Source organism: Cyprinus carpio, chromosome A22 (genome assembly GCF_018340385.1).
Source record: "Cyprinus carpio isolate SPL01 chromosome A22, ASM1834038v1, whole genome shotgun sequence".
NCBI classification, from domain to species: Eukaryota; Metazoa; Chordata; class Actinopteri; order Cypriniformes; family Cyprinidae; genus Cyprinus; species Cyprinus carpio.
The window spans coordinates 5509638-5522280 of record NC_056593.1 but is presented as its reverse complement, the minus strand read 5'-3'; the positions used below and the strand labels follow the sequence as shown (position 1 = coordinate 5522280).

The window sequence follows — 12643 nt, the reverse complement described above, 5'->3', positions numbered from 1 at the left end:
CATCACATTAACAATAACCAGCAGGCTCTAGTGTGTAAAATTAGAGATTTAAGAGCACATAAGACATTTGTGTGTTCATGTGTTTGTAAACGCCATGCGTCCACAGAAGCGTTTATAAAATGAACGGCGAGGAAACGTTCGCGCTACTCACCGCCATGTTCAAAACTCCTGTACGCCCCGCCCACTCTGCGTTGACGTTTGACGCCTGCCTCTCGACCAATCACAACACGCGCCGGTGAGCCCTGACAGAAAATATTTAATTTTATCATCCGTTAAACACCCACGGATTGAGTTTAAACACGATTTTAAAGCTTTGCGTCAGTTTTTTAATATTGTTAAAAACATAAACATGCTGAAATAAGATCATACGCGTGATTAGGTTGAGGCGCTCGGTACATCCGGTGAGAAACGGACAAACGCGGGAGCGACGCGCGAGAAAACAAACCAGCAAATGATTCATTCAGCAGCGTCAAAAACACGAATAAAGCGCGATTTTTATGATTAATATCGCTTTAGTGGTTATTATATGAACTCGAGATGACGGAATTGCTTTTTAACAAGAGGTTACAGGTGCTTGTGAAGAATAAAGATACCGATGAGAGGTAAAACCGATGTATTTTAAACATAAATATGACCTAAATGTGTGTTTTGGGTTTATTAATTGTTTTATATGTCACAGTGTTTTGTTTTAAGAGGCTATTAATGGTCTAAATGTGATTATTTATTATGTTTTTCTTTAATTACAGACGTTCAGTCATTCGTATCAGTATTGAACTACAGCCATCATCAAATCCTGTCCATAGAAAGGTGAGAAATTATCATTTATACATCATTAGTTATGTATTTAGCGAATGTTTTTTGTTGATTTGACTCTCTTTTTGTTTTTATCCGCAGGATTTGGTTGTACGGCTGACAGATGATTCTGATTTTTACTTTTTATACAACCTTGTCATATCAGAGGAAGATTTTCAAAGGTATTGTGATCTGATCATGCCTTTTTTTTCGTATAATATTTATTTATACTTTACTTAAATGTGCACTTTTCAGTGTAATAATCATTTTTCGCTTTCCTTCACAGTTTAAAAGTACAACAAGGGCTTTTAATAGACTTCACATCATTCCCACAGAAATTTATAGACTTGCTTGAGCAGTGCATTTCTGAGCAGGACAAAGAAAACCCACGGTGAGAGATTGTCTGGCTTTTATATCTCCTGTTAATGGGTATTGGTCTTGAGAACAGTTTCTGTCTGTTTGTGTTCAGGTTTCTGTTGCAGCTCTCATCAGCGTTCGATCACAGTCCTTCAAACCTTAACATTGTGGAGACGAACGCTTTTAAACACCTCACGCATCTCTCTCTGAAACTGCTGCCGGGATCTGATACGGATATTAAGAAGTACCTGGCCACCTGTCTGTCTACTGTAAAGGTGAAGCTCATCATCACAGACTTGGGACTACAAAGGGATACATATAATATGTTTCAATTCTGCTTGTTTTTAATGAATGAATCTTTAAAACATCTTTGTATTTTTACAGGAGGAAAAGCAGCAGTTGGAACAGAAGCTGAGAAAGACTGAGGAAGATCTGACAAGACAGCTAAATTATGCACAGCAAGTAAGTCACATTCAAGATTCAAAACAAACAAACTAATTTTCAATAAATTTAATTCAATCAAGTATACTTAGGTTTATAATGGCTCTGGTTCTTACCTTATTTCATTAACCTCAGCTGTCTCCGTAATAATTTTTTGATGCATAAAAGTGAAAATCAATGCACGGCGTAAATGATAAATTAATAATTATTTGGCAGAATATTAGCGAAAGTGGTTTTCTCCGTTATCGCACAAATGACGTAAGCATGCTACGGCCCGGAAAGTTTAGTGCAAGTGTGAGTGCACCCTTAGTCTTAGAAATATTGTAGAAGAAGGTAAATTATTCATCGACCTCAAATATGGCTTATCATTTGAAAATGAATGCATGTAAGTTGTGGCAACTCACTCTGACATTAAATGTGCTCATACAGAGAAGAGTAATACAGCATTCAAACCTGACAAACTGTCTGCTTTTATTTGTGTGCACTCACAATATCAACTAGATTTTGTGCTTTTGTAAAGTCAAGAAAACAAACAGTATACGCTTTCTGCCGTCTCTGTGAACTGGAGCGCTGCACGAAAATGAACTCCGTGTACAGATTGAGAAAACTGAGGCTTCAAGAAACCAACCTGCAAAGCTACAGTACTGTGAAAAGTGTTAGGCACTTGTGTGAACATGCTGTAAATGTAAATTGAGGATGCTTTTAAAAATAATGTCATAAATAGATTTTCTTTATCAATTAACTTATGTTAACTAAATCAAACCAACATTTGCATTTACATTTATGCATTTAGTAGACGCTTTTATGCACAATGCATTCGGGCTACACATTATTTTACCAGTATGCGTGTTACCAGTATGTGTGCATTTACAAAAGCCTTTGTCCTCTGTACACTTGCACATAGTTTTTCAGGTAGAAGGTTTCTTGAAGCGTCTTGGAGATCTTGCCACAGTTCTTCTGGATTTAATCTGTCTCAGTTTGTTCTGTTTCTTCATCAATCCAGACGGAATGGATGATGATGAGATCAGATCTCTGTGAATAACAAACAAAAATCTCTCTGGATTATTACAATTAATGGCAAAAGGAATGTTTGGAAATGTAAACTGATATTTCCTACTGGCACACTACAGCAAAAGACAGAAATAACTGACTTAACCTTTATTTTTGGTGACAATACTAATTTGCCTTGTGCACAATATTGTATGAAAATAATCGCTTCATCCTCTAGACACTGTCTGAGAAAAGTCGAGAATTGGACAAGCTCCGATCTGAATGGACGTCCCAAACAACCTCTCTGTCCAGCAGACACATGCAAGATCTCACAGCTGAGCGTGAGAAAGCTCTGGAGGTAACCAAACATCCATAGGCTGACACAGGCATTTCAGTGTTGAATTCATTAGAAATCTTTCTCTTTCTTTTTCTTTTTTACTTATATTTATATCTTTATGTAGTTTTTTTATTTTCTTTTTTATTTGTTTATATTTTTTAGGTTTTTTTTCGTTATTTACATTTATTTTTTCATAGTTCTGTTTATTTTACTAATTTTATTTTATCTAATTTTTCATTATTTATTTTTATGTATTTTATTTTTTTTATTTACTTTATTTCCTTGTATTTGTTTTCTTTTTTTTTTAGTTTTTTTTATTGGTATTACACCACATGATATACATATACACCCACATATATATATATATATATATATATATAGTTATTAAATGAATTAAAAAAATTTGTGAACCAAATAAAAAATATCAGGCCCAGAATGCTAAAGTTCTAAAAGCTTATTTCATTTACTGTATTTAATAGATACAAGCCCGTCTCCAGCAGCAGAATGAACAGCTGCGACAGGAACTTGAGTCATCTCATCACAGAAGCACCCAGCAGCTCCAAAGCAAAGTCTCTGAGCTGGAAACGGCCAACAGGGAGCTCATCGACAAGAAATACAAGAGCGACTCCACCATTCGAGACCTTAAAGCCAAACTGGCCAGCCTGGAAGAGGTGTGAGATTTATTCAGAAGGATGTGGTCTGGAAATCAAAAGAAATGTCTAATGTTTTAACTTTGTGTCTTTGTCCAGGAGTGTCAGAGGTCGAAGCAGCAGGTTCTGTCGTTGAGGAGAGAGAACAGCACCCTCGACACCGAATGCCACGAGAAAGAACGTCTAGTCAACCAGCTGCAGACGCGAGTGGCCGTCTTTGAGCAGGAGATCAAAGATAAAGAGCAGCTCGTGCTGCGGACCAAAGAGGTGCTGGAGGCCACACAGCAGCAGAAGGTGAGCGCATTTCCCCCAATTCTCAATAGCATTATGCAAAAAAATATATATATATATATGTAAGTGTATATCACGATAATAATATGTATCATGGTAAGTGCTGGGAAAAATTGATGCATCGTGATTCTCTCTCCAATGATTCTGGATCGATTTTGAGAATTTCAGAATCGATTCTGAGCTTAGTTTTTAACCAGCTGCGCGATGACGCTGAGTTTGCTTTAGAAACACCCGTACCCTGCTTGCTTCTAATTCCTCACACACATACACAACTCGAACCTTCCGTGTAAAAATCTTTCATAAAGTTCAGAAAGGTTGAAGTGAATTACAAGGACATCCGCGGGCTTCATTGCACCAGATGTGCTATGAGAGATGTGCGCTTCGTTTGATGATACACTTGAAGTGTGCAGTCTCGCCCGTCTGTATTTTCCTTACAAAAGTCATCATTTATGTGGTTTGGAATGCAGTGGACTTATATATTTAAAATATGAACCTCACTAACAGAAGGCTGCTTTTAATTTCAAATACTGACGCGCACTTTGTTTGTGAAGACTGCTCGCATATGCGGCTGTGCGCGACTCCATGTAAGTGGTTTAATGCACTTGTGTCTCAAAATAGTTTTATGATGCAAGATTAATGTAAACACAGCCAGTTATGTCTTAATGGATTAAACGGACAGGACAAACCACATTACTTCTTATATTCCAAAAGAGATCCATTCGTGAATGCAGCTTAATAGATCTCCTGCTGTCTATGATGTCATAGTAAAAAACAACAGTAAAGATGAAGAAAAATCACTTACAGTTCTTGAATAGAAAACATTAAGATAATCTTAAATACTGAAAGCACTCTTTGTTTGTTGTTTGTAATATGTTTCTATGCTCCTCTTTATTATTTGCTATTGGTTTGTAAGTTTAGAAGTTATATTAGTATAAAATTCTTAACATATAACTGTTTAAATGATTTTTTTTTCAGTTTGTGATTATTTTAAAAAGTATTTACTTATGTAAGGATATGTAAATGTAAGGATTTTAAGTAAAAACTAATTAATGAATAATTTTATATATAAAATGTATGTATTTGTGTGTTTATATACTTTAAAAATTTGATTAAATGTATTTGATTTAACATTTTAAATTAATTAATATATTTGATACTACTTAATACTAATGTCAAAAATATTCTCATTAGTGAGTGTGTATATATATGTGTGTGTGTGTATACACCCATATATTATGAAGAAAAATATATGTGTGTGTATATATATATATATATATATATATAATATGTATATATATATATATATATGTAATATATATATAAATGTCACAATATATATATATATATATATATATATAAAACTCAAGATGGTTTATCAATTTGTTTTGCATTACAGTAATGAGAATTTGCAGGAAAAATTAAATGTCACAATTGGAAAAATCGTATTGTTCTTTCTTATGTTAAATATAATTATTTTTAAAGTCATTTATATATATAAAAAAATATATAATATTGGGATGAAATATGACATGGATGTCACTTTATGTATTTATTTTTTAAATTTGTATCTTTGCTAGAATTCTGTCGAAGGAAATGTTGAAAGTAAGCAACTTCAGATCAGCAAGTTGGAGGCCACAGTGAGATCCCTGTCGGAGGAGCTCATCAAGGTTTGCCTCCATGTTAAAAGTCAATGATTTCTACAGTCCAGTTGAACACGTCTCACAGACATCATTTCTCAATGCAGGCGAACGGCATCATCAAGAAGCTCCAGGGGGATCTGAAGACACTGATAGGGAAGATCAAGGTGAAGAACACAGTGACGGTGTCTCAAGAAAAGATCCTGCAGGAAACTACAGAGAAACTGCAGCGGGAGCAGCGAGAGCTGCAGGACACCCAACAACAGCTCCGACAGAAAGAGGAAGAGGTACCGCCTGCTGCCAACAATCAATCAATCAATAATTTATTGCGTTATTTTGATACATTTTCTTAAATTTGCCAAGTGAATTACATAATTTAAATTCCTTATCACATTTATTCCATAGATTTACCCCTTTGGGAGATAAACACCTACTTTTTGCATTAGTTCTTGCCCTTACTTTTTTAAACATACAATCCTCTTAGATTATACTGACTTTCTCTTATTTTGAACAGCCTCTGAATACAATTTGGAAGTAAATTATTGAAAACTTTGTACATTATCTGTGATGTATATAAATCAACAAATTTTAAAGTATGTAAATTAATAAACAATTTGTTTGTTGATTCGTAATAATCAACCCTTTTGACTATCCTAATAACTTTTTTGTAACATTTATTTTGAATTTATATTAGTTTTATATGTATGACCCCACACCTTTAGGTAATGAAATTAAAGGAACAATTAGAAGCTACAGTTCAGAAACTGGACGAGAGCAGGGAAGTGTTAAAAACCAATGAGAACGGTGAGTGCTTTTATTTATTCGCTCGATTTTTTTTTTTTTTTTTTTTTTTTTTTTTAGTTGTCTTTTTTTCCTTTGTTATTTATATACATTTATTTTAGGGATGCACGATATATCGGTATTGGCTTATAAATGTTCATTTTAATATTATCGTTATCAAATTGATAAGAACATTTTGCCGATATATTAAAGCCGATAAATAATGCATTATTTCCTGCAGAGACACTTCAGATGCGCACTGAACATTGGAAACACTTTTTAATTGCTTAAAATATTATTGGAATCACTTCGAAAAGTTAAATACAGTGAAGTGCAATGTGCAGGGAAGTCTGTCATAATATAATGAGAACATTACTGTTAAATAATGTTATGGAATATTTGTGCGCCCGTGTTTAAGCTCCATTGTGAATGTAGGGCCCTATGAAATCCGTTAAATTTTTTTCCAAATTCTGTTTTTTCCATTTAAATTTTTCTGGATTCTGTTCTTTTCCATTTACATTTTTTCTCAGCTCCTTTTTAATAGTTAAATTAAATTGTGTTAATCAAAAAGCATGTGTAATTAATTAAAATCATGAAACTTCTACATTTTCACATCAATTTATTAAAAAAGTTTAACAAAAATTACGTTTAGTGCCCTATGAAATGTTTTATTTTTTCTTACCATATTTTTTTATTGTTATACATTTCTGTGTTAGCATGTCTAATTATTTGAATGCATAAAACAACTTAATTTATTCATTTTTATCATAAAGTATTTTTTTCCTCTCAGAAATTCTGTGTTGTGTATTTAAATTTGTCTGGTTATCAGTTGAAGGCATAAAACATTAATTTATCTTTTAATTATTGAACATTAAGCAATCTTTATTTTTTGGAAAACAAAGGGGATTTGTGATTAATCATTAAAAAATAATGTTTGTTTCATTTTAGTAGTAGTAGTAGTAGTAGTAGTAGGTTATATACAGTACAGGTCAAAAGTTTGAAAACATTACTATTTTTAATGTTTTTGAAAGAAGTCTCTTCTGCTCATCAAGCCTGCATTTATTTGATCAAAAATACAGAAAAAACAGTAATATTGTGAAATATTATTACAACTTAAAATAAATAGTTTTCTATTTGAATATACTTTAAAAAAATAATTTATTCCTGTGATGCAAAGCTGAATTTTCAGCATCATTACTCCAGCCTTCAGTGTCACATGTAACATCCAGTCTATCACATGATCATTTAGAAATCATTCTAATATTCTGATTTATTATGAGTGTTGGAAACAGTTCTGCTGTCTAATATATTTGATGAATAAAAGGTTAAAAAGAAACTGCATTTATTCAAAATAAAAAAAAAATTCTAATAATATATATTCTAATAATATATTTTCTTTACTATCACTTTTTATCAATTTAACACATCCTTGCTGAATAAAAGTATTGATTTATTTAAAAAAAAAAGAAAGAAAAAAATTACTGACCCCAAATTACTGACCAGTAGTGTATATTGTTATTACAAAATATTTATATTTTAAAAACATAGCTTCTTTTTTTTTTTTTTTTAATTTTTATTAATCAAAGTATCCTGAAAAAGTATCACATGTTCTGAAAAAATATTAAGCAGCAGAACTGTTTCCAACTTTGATAATGAATCATCATATAAGAATGATTTCTAAAGGATCATGTGATAATGATCCTAAAAATTCAGCTTTGCATCACAGAAATACTGCGCGTCTGCGCCATTCATTAACAGAGACACGCAGAACATGCAGGATTCATATTTAAATTGACTTTTGCTGCTTAATATTAACAGATACTAGTCTATATTGTGATTTGATTTAAGTGTAATGACCTACTTTTTATTAATTAATTTAAAATTTGACAAATTCCGTGACATTCCGCGTTAAACTGTGAATTCCGTTTTTATGACTGGATTCCACGATTCTGTCTGCCTTTCCAGAAATAATAGAGCCCTATGAATGCACTCCAATTGTAACTTAGTTCAAGATCACTTGTGCATTTGCGTCTTTTTATGCATGTATAAGTTATAATATTATGTTTATGTTGTATAAATATATGATTCTCATATAGCATACTTAACAAAGCGCTTCAGTTTACCAGTGTTCATTCTGCTCTTCAATAGCGCACGCAGCTTTAACAGAAATGCTGCTGTTTGAAACAATGGTGTTATTTAAGATACTCCTTTTTCAACATCATTGATATATTATTAATAATAACAACCACTTGTATTTTTATCTTATTCTTTTCATCAACAATATGGTTTAATTAAAATTATTTCATTATTGTTGGTGCGGAGTCTATTTTGTTTAATTTATCTATAGATCATGATTTTAGATTTTTTTTTTTTACATGCAAGTAATGTTGTCTAAAGACTTTTTTGCATTATTTTATTTATTTGTAAGGCTGCTTTGTTTGATTTGTTTAATGGGTTTCAGTGGTGAGACTTTTTTGTATACAGGCTCTCAAAAATTATATAAAAATTTGGATTTAGATTTATCGGCCAACATATCGGTTATCAGCTTTCATATATAAAGAATTATCGGTATCGGCCAAAATTTTCATATCGCTGCATCCCTAATTTATTTAGGTTTTTATATATATATTTATTTTTATTATCATTTTTTTTCTTTATCAAGATTTTTGATGGTGTTTTTTCTCTTTTTTATTTATATGATGTTTATTGTATTGATTTTATTTATTTGTTTTAATTTATATACTTTTCACATAATTTACATAATTTTTTTTTTTTTAGCTCTTTATTAGGTTATTTCTGTTTATTTAAATTTCTGTATTCTTTAATTGAAACATTTTCAAGGCATTTTTCTGCATTCATATTCTTCAGTAATAACTTGGCTAAACAAGCAGCTGAATGAGAACCAGTTCTCTCGGAAGCAGGAAACTTTCGGAATGTTTGAGACTCCTGCCGCAGGTCTGAGAACAGGAAGTGTTCCTCACAATATGGTAATTAATCACTATGACTGAAACAGGTTTTTTCTGTAGATGTAGCAGGAAATCAAGGCGTAAGGATCAGTTTGATTGTTTGCATGTCAGATTGGACTTGTCTTTTGAAGTGATGTAGCTGTTCTTGTCTTCTCTAGCTGGATAGCAAAGGTTTCCCCTCGTCTTTGGGACAGGGTTTCCCCATCACCTCTACGATAAACTCCAAATATCCTCTTCCTCTTTCCTGTGTGAGCTCAGGACCTCGCTCTGTCCTGTCAGCGCACAATCAGACGTCTGGACCCAAGGCAGGCCTCATCTCCTCCTTTTCTCTTTCATGTCATCTTTTATTTTCTGCATTTATTAGTTTATTTTTATAGTTTGCATGTCTCTATTGTAGTCTCTGCTCACACTAAACACAATTCTGATTTCTTTTTCAAAACTTAATCACCAAGTGTCCACTTTTTTTATTTTTTTTATTTGCTAATGCTTCGATCAGATCTGTAGTGTTTCTTCTGCAGTTGCTATAACAAAATTTTTGGCAATTAATATTTGTATTATAGACAGATTGTGGCTGGAGCAAATGGAAAACTGGTGTTTTGGCTGCTTGTTTCAGTCGCGCTCTATTTTATTAAAGAATAATATTTAAAGGGGTCATATGATGCTTTTTTAAAGATCATTATTTTGTGTATTTGGTGTATGAATCAACCAAAGAATATGTTTACATGCTTTAACGTTCAAAAAACAAATTATTTTTCAAATACTGTACATTATTTCATCTCCACTAAACAAAAAACCACAAAACACAAAATTTCCTTTCTTAACTAATCTAAAAAATCCCAAAAATTCATCTACTTTTGAAATATGGAAGACCAAAAAAAGTGTTTTTTGCTTTCGTCTAGATACACACAGCATCTCCCTGACATGCTGCTTCAACACTAACTGCAGTTACTGAAACCACGCCTTCTTTCTTTGCGTGAACATTTGGGCAGCATTACACAAATATTTCCACATAGTGACGTAGAGATGTGGGGGCGTGTTTAAACGAGACGTTTTTCATGGGGGCGTGGCCAGTCTCTTAACTTTGATAAAGAATATCTCTTTGGATTTGAGACTTTAGTCTTTGCAACTTCAGGGATCTTATCTATGCACACGTCAGCTTGTCGCCATCTATGACCCTTTTAATATATGTAGTGCCTCCAAAAATCTAATGGAAAATATTTCGGCTCTATTCCAAAGAGAAATGGTAAAACTAGAAATAAAAAAATATAACTTTATAGTTTTCCCCTTTCTAAACATTGTTTTTTTTTACATTTTTATAACTTTACCATGAAAATATTTTTCTAAATGATATTCAAAATGAGTTTTTGTCAAACATTTTCAAAAAATATTTATGGACATTTGTTCACAATTTTTATATAAATTTTATATTTTCAATTTTCAAAGCATAAGTCCCCATGAATTTTGTGAAAATAATAAACATTTTTTGTCAAGTTTCAAAAAAATACAATTTTTTTTAATCAAATTTATCACCAATTCCCATAAATTTCATCAAAAACACATAAGTTTAAAATAATAAAATCAAAATATCAACAAAATTGTCCCAAAATGTTCTCTTTTTTTATTATTTTGTGAAAATATCAACCCACACACACACACATTTTCCAAAAATAGTTTTTATAACATTTTCACTTTATTTTGTGCAAATATTATCTTGTTTTAACTTATAACTTTTTTTTTTCTAATTTTCCAAAAAAATATATTTTTATATTTTTTATGAATTTTTTTACTATAATTGTAAAATATTTAAAAAAAAATAATTAAAAAAATTGTCCATAATTTGTTGGAAAAATGAAAACTGAACTCATTTGACTGATGTGCCTAAAATCAGACTGTAGCTGTCAGCATAAGCAATGCTTTTGTGTTTGTTTAGTGACAATCACTGCTTATGAATGTCTGACAGAACACTGTTGAATTCTTTTTAGGTCCAGTTTAACCCTATGAGTGCTAAACATTCAGCAGCAGACATGAGTCCCACTGCACTCTCCCAGCCCTCTAATAAAGAGAAGTGAGTTCATCTTTCAATCGTTTACTTCCTGTTCTCTGAAATAAAGCCTCTGGTGTGACCGGTATCTCTGCTCATAACAGCGGAGGGCCTGTTGGTCTGGACTCCAAGTACTTTGAGAGACGAGATGACAGCATCCCCCTCCGCGGCCTTCTACCCAGCATGCATCTAAATAGAGGCAAACCACAAAAACTACTTTTCCCTATTTATTCTTAATTTCTAGAAGGTTTTTAGACCATCTTATTAAATATTAAATATTTTTATCTACAGAAGTTCCCAAGCCTTTGAACACAGCTGGAGCAAAACCAACAGCGTCCGCAGCTTCTGCGTATTTCCCGGGATGACGAACAGCAGTTTAGATACACTTCTATTCATCACTAAGTTAAATGTGTGAATGCCACTACTAAGATGGGAATTCATTGCAAAGTGTCTGTGCAGATGATATTCTTGTTTTAAATGTATTCAATAATTTATAAAATTTTTTATTTTAAATCCATTTCTCAATGTGCTTACTATGGAAGCCCATTTTCACCACAGAATGAAAAAAAAATGGTTTTATTTGAATAAATAATTTGAATTTTTTTATTTATTTATTTATTTTTTTTTTGGCAGGAACAGGCTTTTTTCCCCGCAATTCTTATTTCATCTGACAATTCAGACTTTTGACTTGCAATTCTGAGAAACTGTGAGATATAGCTTACATTTGTGAGGAAAAAAAGTCAATTACTTTTTATTTTTCATTCTGTGGTGGAAGCAAAACAGAATTGTGAAATATAAACTCAAAATTTTGAATCTTTTTTTTTTTTTTACCTTTACTCTGTGGTTTCCATAGTTTACAAAGAGATTCCTTGATTGCTTGAGACTTTAGCATTAGTGTGGGACTAATGTATCAATGATAATGGTGCTAAAGTTTGGTCCTTTAGGTCTGTGGTGCCTATAAAATGTATTTTCAGTGTCTTAAACTTGATTGTGCCATGCATGAACTGTCTCTGAACATGAACCTTTGCCAAACACTCAGAGAGCTGCCACTGTATATCCTCAAATAGTGCTATTCTTATGATTGGCAATTTTAAGGTTAATATAAGGATTTAAGTTCTTGCTATGGAAGACAAAATGTGAGACTGGTTTTGCTGTGTAAAGCTGTCTATAATTCATTGTGTGCACATTTATATTTTTCTATTTATGGTTTAATACAGTGAATTTTGTAATCTGTTTATCATGGATTGCAGTTTGGCTACTTGTTCATCAGTAGCTCAATTTTAGGACAAACGTAAATAAAATAATGTAGTTTGAAAAAATTGTTCAGCTTTTTACTGTGTGGCTTAAAGTATAAAAACAAC

General features: G+C 32.1%; 1 protein-coding gene across 2 annotated transcripts; it reads left to right on the top strand.

Annotated features, from left to right (window-relative positions):
* The first annotated feature begins 258 nt into the window (after positions 1 to 258).
* On the top strand, positions 259 to 12601 carry LOC109046885 (spindle assembly abnormal protein 6 homolog). 2 transcript variants are annotated; one of them, XM_042712382.1, is made up of 17 exons: positions 260 to 602; positions 747 to 807; positions 895 to 974; positions 1079 to 1183; positions 1262 to 1424; positions 1534 to 1611; positions 2819 to 2938; positions 3397 to 3588; positions 3667 to 3861; positions 5436 to 5525; positions 5603 to 5782; positions 6218 to 6299; positions 9144 to 9262; positions 9400 to 9546; positions 11224 to 11306; positions 11387 to 11481; positions 11574 to 12601. In XM_042712382.1, exons 1-17 carry the CDS (start codon positions 538 to 540, stop codon positions 11645 to 11647), a joined length of 1929 nt encoding a protein of 642 aa, XP_042568316.1. In that variant the 5' UTR covers positions 260 to 537; the 3' UTR covers positions 11648 to 12601. The 2 variants fall into 2 exon arrangements, with proteins under 2 accessions (XP_042568317.1, XP_042568316.1); XM_042712383.1 differs by lacking the exon at positions 9400 to 9546 and having other exon boundaries at positions 259 to 602.
* Positions 12602 to 12643: the final 42 nt, after the last annotated feature.